At 33.4% G+C, this 19,070-nt stretch overlaps 1 protein-coding gene and 1 pseudogene across 1 annotated transcript; one reads left to right on the top strand and one right to left on the bottom strand.

Moving 5' to 3' along the window:
* The first annotated feature begins 4,300 nt into the window (after window positions 1-4,300).
* LOC112090277 lies at window positions 4,301-5,853 on the top strand (annotated as a pseudogene).
* A 2,436-nt stretch (window positions 5,854-8,289) lies between these two features.
* Window positions 8,290-9,325, bottom strand: LOC112090275. Its single transcript, XM_024161170.1, has 2 exons — window positions 8,921-9,325; window positions 8,290-8,442 (listed from the first exon to the last, which is right to left on the bottom strand). The coding sequence occupies exons 1-2, from the start codon at window positions 9,323-9,325 to the stop codon at window positions 8,290-8,292; spliced, it is 558 nt and encodes a 185-aa protein (XP_024016938.1).
* Between the last annotated feature and the right edge of the window lie 9,745 nt (window positions 9,326-19,070).

The raw sequence follows: 19,070 nt of genomic DNA, 5'->3' as shown, positions 1-19,070 counted from the left end.
ATTCGGACATGTTTGTATATACAGAATCAACAAAATAATACTTTCCTAATTCAGTAATAATTTATGTTAGAGTTTTAATTTGTAATTTACACTTATGGATTGTTTGGTTGCTAGATTCATTTCATGATTCGAATCATGGTTCATGGTTCGCTACAGTATTTTTTCTTACAAAAAAACACACGTAAATTAATAATGATTTTAAATTATGATTATGAATCCATCAATCAAACGTCTACTATGATTTAAGATAGAAACAAAAGACATATGTACACTTACCATGCGGTGGCATTGGAAATTTATTCTCTTCTTTTGAAAGCGTTTCAAAAAACCCGCCGCTCATTTGCCATTCCTTCCCATCGGGCCATAACATATATAAATCGTATGTCAAATGAGCATGCGCACATCATATTTTGAGTTGGTTGTACTTTCTTCCACGATATGAAATTTGATCTTCGGTTGGAAAATGTGCTGCAACATGAATTCTATCTATAACTCCAATGCAATTCTACAAATATAAAATTTACATAAACACTAGGAGCACATAAAAAAATTATAAGTTATAATTTGGCGGAGTCAGTGGTCGGCCGCCGGTTGCTGGAGCTGGCCATTGTGCACTTGACTATAGGGAGAAGAAGAGATGGGCGGAAAGGAGGCTTAGGGGTATTTTTGAGTTTTTAATACTATTTAAAACTTAAAATATCAAATTATGCTATAATCTATTATCTTAAAAAAAATATATGTTATAATTTAGCCCGTTTGGTTCATGAATTAGAATCATGAGATTATAATCATTTTCGATTTACGTGTATTTTTTGTGAGAGAAAATACTGTAGCTAACCATAAACTATGATTCGAATCAGAGAACGAATCCTCCAACCAAACAAGCTCACATCTAAATAAATATACTATTTCTTTCCTTCTTCTTCTTTTTTTATGGAAAAAAGTTGGGCTATTTACAAGAACGTCTTCTCTGAACACCTTGAATCTAAAAATATCTATTATTTTCTTTATTTACAAAACTATCTATTATCATACATATAAAGACTTTTATATCCTTATAAAATGAAAACGTAAAAAAAATGAAAGTACTGAAATGGAAACTTAATAAAATAAAACCTGAATATAAAATATTGAAATTTTAGATAGGTTTTATTATTTCATTTAAATAATTTTTTAAGAAAGGGAAAGTTTCTTTAAGAAACAAATAAATACAGATACCATTAAAAAAAAGCTACTAAACAACCATCTACACGTTTTAAAAGCATCCTACAACAGGACAAAAAATTTTTTTTAAAAAAAAAACCCTAAAAATCAAAAGACAGCTAAAAACCTCCTTAAAAAGCTCATGCACCTTTCATTAATTATGAAAAAGAACAAATATCAAGTTTCTGAGTAATATGAAAGAATGAATACACCAAAAGGAAAGTTACAATCTGTCAAATAATTTTCACTATAAAAATGAAAATCGAGATTATAATACAGAAAAGACACAATACTAACGAGTAAGGATGGCAATTTATGGTAGTGAATCGTGTTTGTGTCAACCTATTTATTAATCATGTCAGAAAATATTAATTTAAACACGACATGTTTATTAAACGTGTCAGAAATGTCAACTCAAACACGACTCATTTATTAATCGTGTTAATCGTGTCAACCCATATAATTTATTTAAATTAATATATTGAATATATAACTAATATAATAATGACTTATTTAACATGATCAAGACAGATTTAACATGTTTATTAGTCAATTTATCTTTTTCTTTAAAAAAATAAATGAATTTTACCTACAAATATTAAAATTCACATTATTTGTATTTAATATGTCATATAAACTTTTATGTTATATCACATATCATTAGATTGTAGATGACACATATAGTTAGTCGTGTCAATTCGTGTTAAGAGGTCAACCATAACCTAACCCATTTATTAATCGTGTCAATCTGGTTATGACCAAAACTCATTTATAGGAAACCTAAACCCGCTAAATTTATATGGGTTTCAAGTTGTGTCGCTATCTAAATTATCTGTCCTACTAACGAGTATGCCTAAGCCAATAAAGATAAAAAATATATATTAAAAAAAGAAAAAAGGAAGATATTATTATGAAACAATTTATAATACAGGAGAAAGACGATAATGTACTCATCAATAAGCATTTTCATTATTTCAATAGTGATATCATTATAATACGAATTGAATATAAAGTTTGCAAAAAATCTAAAACAATCAACACGAACCAATATATGAACTCATAAAAAAATTGTTTTATTATTATAATGATGATATCATTATTATAAGAATGAATATAAAATTTGCAATAAAGAAACATGAAAATGCACCCATCAATAAGTATTTTTATTATTTTGTTGGTGATATTATTATAAAGCAGACTGAATATAAAGTTTACAAGAAATTTCAGACAATCAACGTGCACGAATACATGAACTCATAAAAAGTTGTTTTATTATTGTAATGATGATATTATAACCAAAATGACATGACAGTTTGCAATAAAAACTAAAACTGCATAACAGTTTGCAATAAAAACCACAAACACCCAGCAAATCCTAAAACTAAAAATGTTAACCAATCATTATCGTAGTGATATATCATTATGAAACAAAATATACATAATGCAGGAATATTAACAGCATTAGTTAACAAACCAAACAAAACCCGATAACAAAACCAGAAAATCCTAAAATAAACTTTAACCAATCTTCCGTAATCAAAGGGACGTAATTGAAAATAACCAAAAGAAAAAACAAAACTAATGGAACATCACCTCTTGCAACGATCAACCACACAGCAATCAACTACTGAAAAACAAACGAAATTACAAACAATTGCACAACTATCCTTCCAGCAAAACCCACGTGCAAAACCGAAATGCAGAAAACCAAATACAAGAATAAACAAAATGCAAGGAGGTTTCTTTTCCAAAAAAAAAAAAAGGGGAAGACGGAAATCATGATTTGAAGTCAACGTATATACACAAAAACAGTTGACGCCAAAATGGAAAGTCGAATCATTATTATAAACAGAAAATATAAATTATAATTATCAGGAAAATTATTCAGGCAAACAAAAACACACGCCATATATAGAACATGCCTATAATAAATTGAGAGGGCAAATCTGGCATAATATATGCCTTATTAAGAAGGAAAATACATTTTTCGTATTATTTTATAATAGTGGACATTTTTATATCAGGGCTCTTCATAGTGAACAATTTGTGTAATTACTTCTAAAATGTTTCTTTCAATTGGCACAAGTGTTGTGACATTGGGCCCTTAAATTCACTATTTGCGACTCAACTGCATATGTTAATGACACATTTTTGGGAGATTGTAGCAAATAATAAATCTTTAAAATCAAATTAAGGCCCAGTTTGGTATTGATTTTTAGAGGTCAAAAGCAATTATTTAACCATCCAAAGCAGTTAACTGTGTTTGGTAAACTTCATAAAAATAGATTTTGGAAGAATTTTTGAAGAATTTGAAGCTAAAATTAGAATCAGTTGAAAGGGAGCTTTAGATTTTAACTTGTGCGGGAATCACCTGCTGTCCATTAATGAAAATTTCCTATTACCCAATATACCCCTGGTGAATTATGAAATTCACCATCTTACCCATCGTTTTTCAAACTCATCAATTTCTCTCTCTCACCCATTCTCTTTTGTGCTCTCCGAAACCCTAGAATCCCCAATCCCAACCACTCCGACATCGAGCACCTCTTGCACTCTCTTCTTCGCCACTCTGATTCATCCCCTCTCTCCATTGACCTTTCCTTCGACCGCCTTCTTGATTCCTCCGCCTCTGACTCCGATCAGACGCTCCTCATCGATCGCGTCCTCTAATTGGGCTCGGCTCTTCTCGAGGCTGCCAAGCGCTCCGCCAAGAAGCGCGCCTCCAAGCACAATTCCCTCGCCTGGGCTCTCCCTCCTAACATCACTATCATAGTACGTTTTTAGGCCTTTTGATTTTTTTTTTTGTTTTTTGTTTATTTTCGGAAAGTTCAATTTTGGGGTAAATCAAGCCACTTAGGTTGATTGCTTGAGTTTGATTTATCCCATTGTATGTTTTCGAAGACTAGCAGACTTCATTTATATTTATTCGATCATCAGAACTGAATTTTGCTCCTATTCTCTCTTAACAACTGCATTGAATTGAATTTGTTGGAAGTTAAAGTAATAGAAGTTGAGTAAAGGCTGAAACTTAAGAAAGTTAAAAGTCAGAATTTGTTTGATTGTTCAAAATTACTATTGTGATTTTTGGTTGATATTTATGAAAATTGCTTTTGAGCATTCTGAGCACCGCAATCCTCCAACTGAGCGTGTTTTCAAGCTTATTGATGAAATATCAGGACTTACACTGACTGAAGTTGCTGAGCTAGGTGCCATTTTGATGTAAAAAAAGGGGCATGACGGAACCACCAGGTGTCAGAGTTATGAAACCAGGAGCTGCTTGCTTAGCTGGAATGGCGTTGGCAACGAAAGCAGCAATTGCAGCCAAGGAGGAGAAGAAACTTGAAAAGACCGTCTTCGAATTGAAATTGGAATCATACGAGGCAGCTTCGAAAATTAAACTTATCAAGGAGGTCAGGAGCTGCACTAACTTAGGCCTTAAGGAAGCAAAGGACTTAATAGAGAAGACACCATCAATCTTAGGGTGCGTTTGGTATACAGTAATCTTAAGGATGAGAATGGGAATCTTGAAGATTTCCATATTTGGTACAAGAATTATAATTTTTAAATTCCTGAAAAAGTGAATCCTATGGAATTCACTTTACCCCATTTTGGGGTAATCTGAATAACACCCAAGAGGGTGTTATTCACATTCCCTGGAATCACAAAACCATAGCAATCTGACCAACACAGCTCCACTATCACCGTCGCCACTGCCGCAACCCTGACCTTGCAGATCTATTCCCCATCCTCGGCCGTTTGCCGCCATCTACCGCTGTCTGCTGCCTCCCGTCATCGTCCAAGCTCCCCCACCATCGCACTCCCTCCTCTATTTCAAGCCTCAATCAATCTCAGGCACTCCCCCACCGTTGCAAGCTCCCCCACCGTCGCACTCCCCCACCGTTACAAGCTCCCTCACCGTCGCACTCCCCTACCGTCACAAGCTCCCCCACCGAGTCAACCACCTAGTCGTCAGCGCCGCCCTCTGCTTCTCCGACGACGATCCGGACGACGATAAGGCCACCATCGTCTGGGTAAGGTACTCTGACACTCGACTGGCTTGGGCCAGGCTGACGTTCACAGCGATAGGGTGCGGCGGGGGGAAGAGTGTGAAGAAAATGAAGGGAGACAAAGGGAGAAAAAGAGCATTTTTTTTCATTTTAAAAATTTTCTGTTTTAAAATTTAAGAAATTCTTTATTTATCAATTTATTTATTTTCTATTTTTAATTCTTTTTAAAAATTTGTTTTTAAATTTTGTATATACTCCCTTCGTTTTTAAATCTCTATTAGGCTAAGATTTTCCTTAAAATAGATTATTAAAATAATAATTATTTAGATTAATAAGGTCCAATTAATTTTAAAATACTCAAAATTATTGATTTTTTTATTAAAAGTAAAAATACATTACATTACCATGCACAACCAAACTCAATAATTAAACATTCCTAGAAATCTGAGAAAAGATTCCTTCATGCAACCAAACATGATAATATACATTTTCTAGAAATCATATTACCTACTATCACTTTCCCAGAAATATAATTACTGTTGATTACTGCATGCCAAATGCTCTCTTAAAAAAAGGACTGTCGAAGGAGGAAGGAGAGCAAATAGTAGAAAAGCAGAACCGCTCAGGGCCAAAGTTGTTCTAGAATGAGAGCAAAGCAAAGTTTTGCCTTAGATATCCGAGCCAAAGGTGTTCTAGAATGAGAGCCTTGGATGTTGTTCCCCCTTTTTTGGTATTTGCCAAAATTTAATTAAGATTTCTAGACATATCTGCCTCTTTGAAATTACCTTCCCTTGATTCAAATGAAACTACAAATCTCAGATTTTTGCAATAGAGTTTTAGTTATGTTCACTCACTGAGTTGACATTTTGTGATCAAGAATACCATAGAGGTGGAAACTTTTTGCACTTCTCTGCTCCTTTTTGACAAAATGAACTAGGAATATATTTTCTGTGGTTTTTTTTATGTAATTTTTCAAATTTTTATCATTGTTGTCTTTGTATATTGTCAAGAAATTCGTATGAATAAAGTAATTTTCCAATTTTTATGCTTTGATGATTCTCAAATTCCTGTTATGGTGTTGCTGATGTTAATATTCCAACTGCTTTTCTATTCATTTATACACTGCAGCTTGCCATGATTTTTTTTTTTTTGAGTTCAGTTGTTTTTTCTGTATTTTGGATTAAGTTTGATAATTAAATCAGGCACAAGAAAACAAATAAATGGGAAATTACTCTCATTGCGTTCATTGGCGGCGGCTTGTAGTCGTAGCTCTATGGACAAGAGCTTTCATATATCATGTTATGCCTAATTAAAGTGGTATTTGTTGTTACTTGTTTGCAGTTATGGTATTAGTGTTGCCTGAAAACTGAGAGAGAGCATTTATGGTCCTCTAGGTTGACCTCCTCCTAAAGCTTGTTCTTTCTGTGTTTATTAAAAAAATAAAAAATAAATCATGTGTGTATTTTGAAATAATATTTTTATTTGCTCATTTTTCTTGTGTTATGTGGTAAAATAGTTATTCCTTTCTAATCACGTGTTTTTATATTCAAGTAAAATAATGTGTGTTGATTGTTCTTTATTTGTGGTTCTGTAATTAATTATCATTTGGTTTAGCTCGTTTCTTAGCATGAAATTTCTCAACAAATTTATCATATTTTCTTGCAGATTTTTTAGAAGAACCCCACAAAAATTGATAATTATGGTATTTGGCTGCGTTATCATAGCCGAACTGGGTACCATAATATGTACAAGGAGTTCTGTGACACCACTCTAAATGGTGCCGTGGAGCAGATGTACAACGAAATGGCTTCTCGCCATCGAGTCAGGTTCCTATGCAGTCAGATTATCAAGGCTGCAACTGTCCCTGCCAAGCTTTGCAAGAGAGAGAGCACAAAACAATTCCACAACTCAAAGATAAGTTTCCATTAGTGTACAAGAAGGTTAGGCCACCAACTAGGAAGCTGAAGACCACATACAACGCATCAAGGCCCAACTTGTTTATGTAACTTGGTCATTTGACGATCAAACATTTAACTTGTTTATGGAATGTACATTTTTATTCAACAAATTAATTACTCACCAATGTTTCTTTTAGTTGTAATTATATTGTGAATGAAGAAATGAAAAAAAAAAAACAAGAATTAATTATCATTAATTTATTGTTAAAAAACTCAAAACCATACCATTATGTTTTTTTTAAAGTTAAACAAGTATTTTTAAATACAAAAAATAATTATATATATTTAATTTCATACCATGTCTATTTTGGTCATTTTACATACCCACATCAATTCAACATCAAAATTTACCAAACGCTATTACACTGATTTTGAAATCAGCACAGCTACTATAATTACAATTTACCAAATACTCAGCTACTTCTTGTAACAACTACTTCTTCCTTCAGCCCAGCTAAAAGTAATTTTTTTAAAATCCACAGCACTACCAAACTAAGCCTAAGTAAATATGTAACATCTAGTTAAATTAATTAAGATTAATTAATTAAATTTCATGGTTAGTGTTAATTAATTTGAGATTAGTAAAAGATTATCATGTATAATTATCACGTAAATGACATTTCTCTTTAAAAATGATTGTTTTAAAATTAACATTGCTGTCTCTCGAACAGTTTTAAGTGTTGGTAACTAATTTTTAAGAACATGAATAATGAGTCAGTCCGTACTCTATTTAATTTAAACTTTAAAGTCTAATTATCAAATTTATCTAAAAAGTTTAAGCTCATTTTTTCTTTTTTCTTTTCTTTTTCTTTCTTTTTGTCCTTTTTCTCTCCTCTCTCTCCCACGTTAACACTCACTCTCTCCATGCGGCCACCTACCACCGATGAGATTCTGGTGTCGTTTCGCGACACCGCCCATACCATCGGAAAGCTCTCGATGAGCTGGACTCGTTGACATGCCGCACGACCTACATCTCTGCCGGAAACAGCCGCAATCGCCGACGAAATGTCTAAAAACTACCGAAACTTCTCGTCGTCGTAACTTTGCCGTCCGACCTCTGATCGGAGTGATTCCAGTTCCTATGGACTCAACTCAACAAGACAAAAAAAAACCATACCGTCTCACCCGTCGATTCTCGCTGGAGCACCGTCGCCGGAGCCGCCCATTTTGGCCGCCGCGCCTCCTCTCCGTTGTGCACTATTCCAGTCACCGTTTTTGACACCGCCGGTGCCATTGGACTCAGAGGACGATGTAAAGTAATAAGCAACCCTCAGCTGCCCAAATTTGCCACGTTTTCCAGAGATCAGAGCTCACCGCTGCCGCCGTTTGGTTGGAGGGTGGTTTCGATGATCCAACCGTTGAATCGTCATGCTTTTGGTGCCTAAATTTTCAGAAGATCATGGGTAATGAAAGCCCTCAACCAATTTTGAGTTTCCATAGTCGGAGAATCGAGAACCAGTCACCGAAATTCTTTGAAGTTGGCTGTCCCGATCTGTGTAGTTAGAGTCAGAATTTTGTGAGATTGACTGCACCATTGAACTTAAAAGGGTCAATTTAGGGGGGGTAGTGTTTGAAAATAATGGCATCGAGTGCGCAGCGGAATTTAAAAAATTTAATCAACGTCAAAGCCAACCAAGAACATGTTCATGATGCTATATAACATAAATACTAAAGATCAAAGATCATGGTCAATTGAGACTCAGCATCGATGTCGGCCCCATTGGTCTACACTTCAGCCAAATAGCCCATCACCTTCAGCATATGTTCCTTTATGGAAGACCCAGCCTTCTGTCTGCAGTTAATGAGGTTACTTAGGGCTTCCCGACGTTTTTCAGCGGCTTGGCCACCGAACATGTCCTCAAGATTATCCATAATCTGACGAGTAGTTATGTAATCTTCATGTTGTGCTTGTAGCACAGTGGACATGCTCACCATCATATAATAGTGAGCCATATCGTCAGAGTTCTTCCAACGTTGATACGCTATGAAAACCTCATTAGGAGCATCAGCAGGTGGCTCCGGAGGACAAGGTGTATTCAGTACGAAATTTAGTTTCTCAAAGGTTAAGACGATCTTTAGGTTCCTTTTCCAATCGGTAAAATTCTCGCCAGTTAAATTGTGTTTATTAAGTATTGATGATAATGCGCTAGAAGACATTTTGATCTACAATAAACATTCATATATCTAGTATAAGCAAACTTGCATAAATATTTAGTAATCAAACATATATACATGTTATAATGCAACAAATATGTTTGTGTGTCAAAACCTTGAAAAAATCACAACCTCACAACGATAATTCCCAACTCAAAATTTTGTAAGTCTCCTAGGGGAGATCATGCAAAATTTAATTGGGAACACGGATCCCCTCCGATCAATATATATCATCCGGATCAATCTCTGTCCAGCATATATTGATAATCGTTTTCTTTAGCCATTAATTTAATTAGCAGAGCTTCTATGGGAGATTAATAATTAAATTAATCTTGAGTGTATAACCATCGTTTGAACTATTTGATCCATAATTTATAATTGTCACCTAGGGGTGTACAGCCATAAAATATGCTCAAATAAATTATCCTTTCGGAGATCCACACTAGTACATAATGAATCCCTTCCCAGGGGTCGGTATCACCATGTGTCACCTGCGGACCAACGATGGAGGCCATGGGTCTTTTCTTCAAAAACCCTCACCCACTCAATCTTTTAGAAAACAAGGTTTTATATTAAGAAATATGCATGAACAATTTTAATGAGCGGCACTCCCTATTCTACATGACATGTTATCAAATATATAGCAAATCATATTATATGCAATCATACAAAGCAATTAAGCTAGGCAACAAACATAATAATAATAACCGTGATATTATGGTTCCAACCTAGAGAAAAGAAAAAATAAAGATTACTAAGAATAATCGAAACATATATCGATCCTTCATCTTGAATCTTTCCGGCTGTCCTTGAATTCTTCATCACGATCAAATTCTGGTTATCATAAAATTATTTTTCATGTTTTCTTGAAAAAATCTCAAAAAACTGTAAAATTGTGTACTGTCACGTTAGGTCCGGTCGACCGGTGACAAAGTAGTTATACTCAACTGGTCAACCGCCTTACACTAACTGGTCGACCGGTGTCTGTGCGACAGTAACCCAGATTTTTGAATTTTCCATATTTTTGACAATTTCAAAAAAAATTGTCACCAAAATCCGAAAAAACAGAAATCAAAGTAGTTTTTCAATTTATTCAAAAACACAAAACAATTTTATAAACTAAGAAAAATTAGATACATTTACATCCTTCATCTTCAAGATCCATCTTCATGATCCATCTTCATGATCCATCTTCAAGATCCTTCTTCAAGATCCATGATACATCTCCTCCATGAATTTTACATGAAAATTCCTATATCGTTTTTCGGTTTATAAAATTTCTATTAAAGAAAATAAAATAAACCCTAACGGCGATGATAGGCCGTATATCGAATTACATTATAAAGAACAAATTCCTATACAACCATTCTAAACTCTAAGGAACCATAACCGGTAAAAATTAAATAATCAAAAACCATTGATAATTTATAAATAATAATCAATAATAATTACTTAATCAGCCATTCACTATATATTCATGATAACAACATAATATAGAAACCCTAGAGTGCCATCTCTCTAAAATATCAATTCAAGCATAAAAGAGATATTTTTAGATCACAAATCTATGTACATAGCATACTCATGAACAAATAACCATGGCTCTGATACCAATTATTGGAAAATAATGGCATTGAGTGTGCAGTGGAATTTAAAAAATTTAATCAACGTCAAACCCAACCAAGAACATGTTCATGATGCTATATAACATAAATACTAAAGATATAAATCATACCTTTTGAGATTTAGAAAACTGCACGTCTGACATATCAAAGCGTTCCAAACAGCAACCATAAGAGCCTCAACCAACTGGTCTTGTTTGCTATTCTTGTTTCCACGATCGGAGTGCGGGTAGGCATACGTCATTCAATCTCCTCTTGGTATTCTTGATCTCTTTCCAATCACAAAAGAGCCAAAGAAAAAATTGTTCTTAAGAATTAAATAATTTTTCCTCTCAGGAATCTTTTATCAATAGCCTCCAAAAAGTCTCTCAAGTAATCTAATGAGTAATGTGACTTAATAGGCTATTTATAGTGTTTAGGAAGTCATACTTCCGTAATAATTAGGTTTCCCAAAGTCTTAATCGCATCCAGAGTCGATTTTGCCACATCAGCATGCATTTTACGTTACAACCGGTCGACCGGTGACAGAGACGTTATAACTCACCGGTCGACCTGTCCTTCATGAACCGATCGACCGGACCGGTTGACCTGTGACCGATCTACCTAACCAGTCGACCTGTCTGCACTGACGAAAGTTGTTTTCCTAATTTTTCAACATGGAAAACTTGCATAGAGCCTCAGTTTTGATTCAAGCAACCCAATAGAGAAATTGCCTGATCAAAACAATCATATAATAGTCTTCCCATATTAAACAACTCTTAAAACAATAATTCAACAAATTTATCTAGAATTAATTTATCAATTAATTCACCTGATAAATCACTCATGAATCAACCATTCTCATATTAACTTTGAACCTCTTTTACGGAAATAACACAAGTTACCAATATGTAGGAAATACGCCGTATCGTTACAGGAAATTATGTGAGCTAGCAAAGGGACCCGATGGACATATATAAATCAAGCTCATATAATCACAACGCTACTTGTAAACCAACAAGTCCGTCTCATGATTATAAAACTCTAGCGCTATTCCACTAAAAGCCTTGAGTCACACTCTCGATTTATATAGCGTATTTACAAAGGTCTGATTAGCTCTAGTTCATGACTCAATATATTAGTGTATCATCCCCATAGGATATCCATAATCGACTTGAGGTCAAGTTCCGTTTTACCTTCCCGATTACATTTATCTTCTGTTCCATTATCGTACTATCGGAAAAACACTATTTGTACAATTACAAACAGTAAACCATTAGATAATACAGAGTAGTCTAATGGCTGAGCGCTCGTATTTTCCAATCCACTGATAATGCATAAGAGGATATCATTGACTCTCTATAGGAGCTATGGATTCCACTATCTATGAATAAGGAATCTACGCATACACGAGTCATACCCCCAATGTACCGGCAAGCATACCTTTACATAATATCAGGATGTCTCCCTTTAGTACATCAAAGGATACAAGTCAAGCATACGGGTTCATTATCCATCTCAGGATTAAGATGACAACATATAATTCGTCAAAAGTGAATTGTTTTATTCAAACAGAATTATTAATTAAAACAATTCAAGTTTCGTCTGATCCAATATAGATTTCACCATTAGAAACTATATCAATGTCCCCACCCATAGAGTCACACCTCCGCCGACCAAGACAAGCCGTCTCCGTTAGGAAATAGACAACATAACAATCTTAACATGAATAAAGTGCCTAACTTTATTCCCTCGATTGTGGATAATAAGATTTCGACTATCATCTTTAGATTCTTGTCTTCTGCATGTTCTTGACATTACATGCATGACCTAAAGATATAGAATGACAGTCTCAGACTTTCAGTTTGCTTATCATACATTCAACTATTATGAACATAAACAGGACAATACATAGATATAATTAATAAATAAATCTTTATTAATAGTCAAAAGTGTCTCAAAGAATATTGTTACATTTATTCCTAAGGGCATAAACGCTAACAGGTATGACCCATGTCCGCCGCGGAAATGTGCTCCGGTAACCTCTACCGCCACTACTACCGCCGCCGGTGGTCGGATTCCAACGAGTCTCAGTTCTTGAGGTTCCCAACGTCCGATCGAAGATCTAAGACCATATCCCGACTCGTTTCAACATGCTGAACGCAGTGGTGACATCCGTTGGTGCTAATTCCACTCCGTTAAAAAATCTATGGTACTATGCATGCAGATCGATGCGAATTGAATGGATTCGTTGAGGTTTAGAGCGAGCCGTGGAGTTTTAAGAATAGACGGTTGGGTAACATGAAGTTATCCGTAGATTAAATTGTCAAGAGGTAGGATATTCTTACCCATTTTCTTGTTAGCCAGTTTTAAAGTGTCTTAGCCTATGTAAATGTTTATTAAAGATAAAAACATGTTTAATAAAGAAAAGTTTTTTAAGACAATAACTTGATTATTGCTATTGATCTCATAATAGACTGATTTAAAGTTTTAATGAATATTTATTAAGATAAGATATCTTGCGAACTGGTAAGCCCGTTGATGGCCTAGACAGGATATGGAGATCTTATCCTTGGGGGCAGAAGCTGAAACCCGGATGGGCCACTACGGTGGTGTTTGGCCTTACATTGGTCGTAAGTAATTTAATTACTTAAATTACTTGCTGGTTGTCTATAATATGAAATTTCAGTTTATTTACCTTTCAAGAAAAAGGTTGTTTAGTTCCGACTGATTCATTCGGGCCTGTACTTTCATTTATTTATTCAGTTTTATAAAATTATGTCCTACTGGGTCTTTCGCTCACTTTTCCTCTATTTTCAATGTTGTAACCCCTCCCTCCAGAGTTAGCGGTTTAGATTTACAGCATGGTAAGTGGATGCCAATGGTTTGAAGGTACGAGATTCGACGTGGTTAGTTTATTCTGAATTTACAGTTTTTAATTCTTAGTTATATTGTATTTCTGTATATAAACTGCATTTGGTTGATATTGTCATAGAGATGTATAATTTTAAACTTTATGGACTGTTTTAAATATTGTTTGTAAAAGAAAGACTCTGACGCAATATATTTTAATATTTATTTTAGTATTTGTATATTTTATTTTATTTTTATGAATTTTCCTTAACTAATCTAGTTAAATTAAGTTAAATTTTAAATTAAATTCCAATAATTACGGCTTTATCCTTGGGGTCGTGACAAAATAGCTGATTTTAAAATTATTTAAAATAAATTACAATTTACATGATAAATGAATTATTTACCGCGTAAGTGGTATTGGGAATGGTGTCTTGGAAGCATAAGATATAATATGATATTTATTATTTATTTAATAAAAGAATTTATTCATTATTTTATGTGCATATATTATTGGATATTTTATGAATATCGTTGAAATTTTCATGATTATTTTTATGACCTTAAATATTATATATGAGTGTTATATGTGAGATGATAATAATCAAAACGATGCTCGTAATGAATTTAATTAAAGTTCAGAATCTTTAATTAAAATATTACTAATACATGTAATTCCCATTTAGAATGGAATGATGTTATCCGCATTGTTAATATAGCGAGATATTGAATGAGTATATTACGCATAATGAGATTGTGTGGAACCGAGACATAGACACAATATGAATTTCTAATAATTTTTGTTAAGTATAGAAATTATAATTGAGTCTATCGATGACCATATATGGAATGATCTTAACCCTGAGTTATTAACAGACTCTTATTTATAGATTTGTGACTTTTAATTTACTCGATACGAATTTCGAGATGTTAAATCTTATTGTTTGTATTTTAGAGACATGATAAAGTAAGAAGCTGTGAATGTTATTATACAAGATGGAATCCATTCTTTCTTGAGAAAGAAGTAGATAAATAATTTTCTTGATGATTGATTCGGTACTTGGATTAGTAGGAGCTCCAATTCATGAATTTGTTTTATGAATCACTGTCCATTAGAAAATCAATGATACTCAAGGATAAAGATGTAACCAGAGAGGTTAACGGATTTCACCTAGCTCTAATTATGAATTATTTATGGAGGATTGATCTATATGTATTGGCTATAAAAAATGGACACTTCACAGTTTAGAATGAAATTATATCTATAATTATGAGACTGAAATTCTAAGTTTATAGTAGAGTAATTTTTAGAATTAATAGAATTAATTATTTAATTAAAGAGTTTTAATTAATTATTAATTTTTTTAGAGCTTGAAATTATAAGTCCATGAGTCTCCACATCGTCCTTGAAATCCTATAATACACTATGGGTAAAATAAAAATTTTAGAATTATGAAATTCTAAATAAAACGCTTAAGAATAATTAATTGAGAGTTAATTATAAATTGAATTATGTGATTATTTAAATTTGAATTTTGGAGCACATATGTGGAAGGGTTCATATGGTGTACACGCCCAACACTGAGAATCCCGCTGGGATTTAGTTGTTTGCTCCATAAGTTATCCAATTTTCTTATTTGATAAGTTGCTCAAATGAAATTTAAATTAAATTAAGTTTGACTTTAATTGGAATTTGAATTTGAGTCAAAATTAGAGTTTTGGATAAAGGACAATTTTTTCTCTTTCACTATCTGTAATTTATGCCACCCACAGGGGGGTATTGTCCTATGGTGGTCGGCATTATAGGATAAGAGAGAAGGGATTTTGTTTCCAAAATAAAATAGAAGTGGAAGATAACTCTCAAGCTTTATCTTAGAGATAAAGTTTAGACTTCTTCTGGGAGTCTCCTTAGCTTAGTGGCTGGTTTTATAGAGTGAAGAAAAGGAAATTTTTTCCTCAAATTCAACGTCGTGCATGTCTTGGTGTTCGTGGAAAACTTGAGTGTTTGAGAGCTAATCCAGTTTTGTTTCAGACGTGCCCACACATATGTCTTCGTAAATATGAGGAATTGATGAGAGAAATTTGGGTATTCTAAACAAGGTTGGAGCGAGGAATGTTTGTGGTAAAAGAACTCATGTTCATGTGGGCCCAAAGGTTTTTTAAAATCCTCGTTTTGCATGCTAATAAAGCCAGAAGAGTTGCGGAACCCAAAGAAGCTGAAATAAGACCCGAAAATGAAGAACTTAGGAATGAATGAAGAATTCAAACGGACATCCCTAAATGCGTATATGTCATAAACTCAGTTTCTAACCTTTTTGTAGTTCAAATGGTGTCTTTAAGACATCCTTCGTCAAAACTCGGTTCAATATATACACACTCTTATCTTAAAAGCTTTAGTCCACAAGGATTTAGGTAGCTTTAAGCTACTCTGCATACTCTGCACCATGTCCAATAATGTTCGGTTTCCTTTTTTTATCACACCATTCTGATACACCATTCTAATCTGGAAAGTCAGACATGGTGCATTGGGCAACTATCCCATGCTTTCGAAGAAACTTCACAAATGGACTAGGTGCTTGTCCATTCTCTGTGTATCTACCATAATATTCTCCACCTCTGTTTGTTCTTACGATCTTAATTTGCTTTCCCAATTGTTTCTCTACTTCAACCTTGAAAACCTTAAAGGTACCTAATGCTCCGTCCTTGTTATGAAGCAAGTAAAGATACATGTATCATGAGTAATCATCTATGAAAAAATGAAGTATTTTGGACCATATTAGTCCATGTCTGGACAACAAATGTTTGAATGTATGATTTCTAATATATGCACTCCTATTGGCACCTTTCTTTGACTTGTTAGTCTGCTTTCCTTTCCACACAAGTGTCAAAATCAGTAAAATCCAAAGTACTAAGTACTTCATTTACTAATCTCTTAATCCTATTTATGGAGATATGACCCAATTCCCGGTGCTACAACATAGAGGAATCTTCATTCATAACACATTGTTTTATACCAACGTGAATATGTATAACATTATTAACAACATCACTTTTCAAATTAATAAAGAAAAGACCATTAGACAATGTACCATTCCCAACATGATCAAATTTATAAAACAAACTAAAAGATGTCTCTTAAAAGTTAAAGGAATTAACCCAAAGTTACAAGTCTTGAAACCGCAATCAAATTTCTAGAGAAACTTAGAATATAAAATGTCTTTTCCAAATCTAGAACAACCATTATTTAGTTCTAAATTGCATGTTCCAATAGCCTCCACATGTGAACTGATCTTGTTTCTTGATAAGATACTGTGCTCACTTCCCATTGGCTTCCTTAGATTTTGCATACCCTGCAAAGTAATCGAAAAATGGATTGTAGCACCAGAATCAATCCACCATGTATAATGATTAACATTAACCATATTATATTTATAATAAACAAACGAGGTTGGTTTACCTTTCTTCTCAAGCCAATTCTGAAATTTGGTGCAATATTTCTTCATGTGTCCCTTCTTTTTGCAGAAGAAACACTTGATTTTCTTTTTGATTCCATCTTGGGGTGGTATTTTACTCTCCCCTTTTGATTTGCTTGGTTCTAATTCTTTTCTTTGTTTTGGTCCTTTTCTTGTGTTGCCAACATTGCACTCTCACCCATTTCCATCACCAGCTTTCATTCCTCTTGAACACATATAGTTAGAAGTTCATTGATTGACCATTTATTCTTATGTGTGTTATAAGAGATCTTAAAGGGTCCATATTGTTGTGGAAGAGTATTTCGTACGTAGTGCACAAAGAAGGATTGAGACATTTCAACCTTAAGAGTTTTCAGCTGAGCCGTAATGTCCCTCATCTGCATGATGTGCTCCCCCACACCTCTCACACTGGTGAGCATTAGGGACAAAAACTTCATTATTATGGTGCTAGCAAGTGCCTTATCTGAAGTTACAAATTGCTCATCAATAGCCTTCAGTAATGCTTTGACATTATTATGCTAATCCATAAAACCTCGAATACCAACAGAGATTTTGGTCTTTATGAACATCACACTAAGGTGATTAGATCGCTCCCATTGTTCATAAAGAGCTTTTTCTTCTGAAGAGCTGGTTTTAATAATGGTCAGTTTGTCTTTTCTAATAGCATAATCAATGTCCATGCACCCCAAATAAAGAAGAATTCTCTCCTTCCATACTTTATAATTATCCCTTTTCAGTTTAGGAATATCACACTTGATATCAGGAAAATTCACAAGTTGCATAGCTACATCAAAATTCAACATGCATGCTTACATTACATAAATTTGAGACTAATAAACACATATCATGTTATACCAATGTAAGTCATGTTCCAAAAATTATGAATCTAATGACATAAAACTTGCTTGTGGGCTAAAGTTCTAATTCAATTAGATTCATCTAGTGATAAAACTATCAAATTATATTCCTTTTCTTAATTCGTGTGGGTAAAATAAAAAATAGAATATGATATTATGTCCTAATTAATCATACAAATATAATAAAAATTTATGTAGGATAAAATTTATTACATTAAATATGATTAATTTTCCTATATGTGATCCTAAACCACTTAATATATAATTTTACATAATTAAAGGTGCTTGGCCTAAACTCTAATTATATAAAATTATATGGATTACTAGACATATAAATTTTATTCTAAAAAATTTGTTCATACATAAATTGCATGTAACAATAAGCAATATGAACAAAGTTAAAAAATTTATGCACTAAAACATTTTACATAAATTGTATGCATAAACAAAAACAAATTATACATACAAAATTAGCATAATTTTAGCACATAATTATACAATATAATATTCATGATTTGAAGGCTAAAATATGAATATACAAAATACCAAAATTATGAATTTTTCATAAAAGTGTCAAAATTTATGAAAAATCTTAATTATTTAAAATATATAAATTTTTGTAAAAAAATACCCAATCTTATAAATTATGAAAAAAACAATTGTTTTTTTTTTTTGTCGAAAAATGATAGGTCATTTTGCCTTATGAGGGCTGCCTTTTAGCTTTAATAAACGACAAATCGTTTTACTTAAGACTTCCAAAGCAGCGTCGTTTTTCCTTATACACCAGCAGCTCTTTAATACATCAAAATGTAAATGTCGTTTTCATAACCTTTAAAACGACATGCCATTTTTCCTTTAGTGACAGCAGTCCTCCAACAAAAGGACATGTGCATTTTTCAAAGCTGACATACTTCGATTCGCCCGGCCAGCAGGCGGGCGGCGTGCTTATCTTGTGTGACAACAC

The sequence above is a fragment of the Morus notabilis genome, unplaced genomic scaffold (assembly GCF_000414095.1).
Source record: "Morus notabilis unplaced genomic scaffold, ASM41409v2 Scaffold977, whole genome shotgun sequence".
Classification (NCBI taxonomy): domain Eukaryota; kingdom Viridiplantae; phylum Streptophyta; class Magnoliopsida; order Rosales; family Moraceae; genus Morus; species Morus notabilis.
The sequence above is the reverse complement of the archived record's forward strand: the minus strand, read 5'-3'. Positions and strand labels throughout refer to the sequence as shown.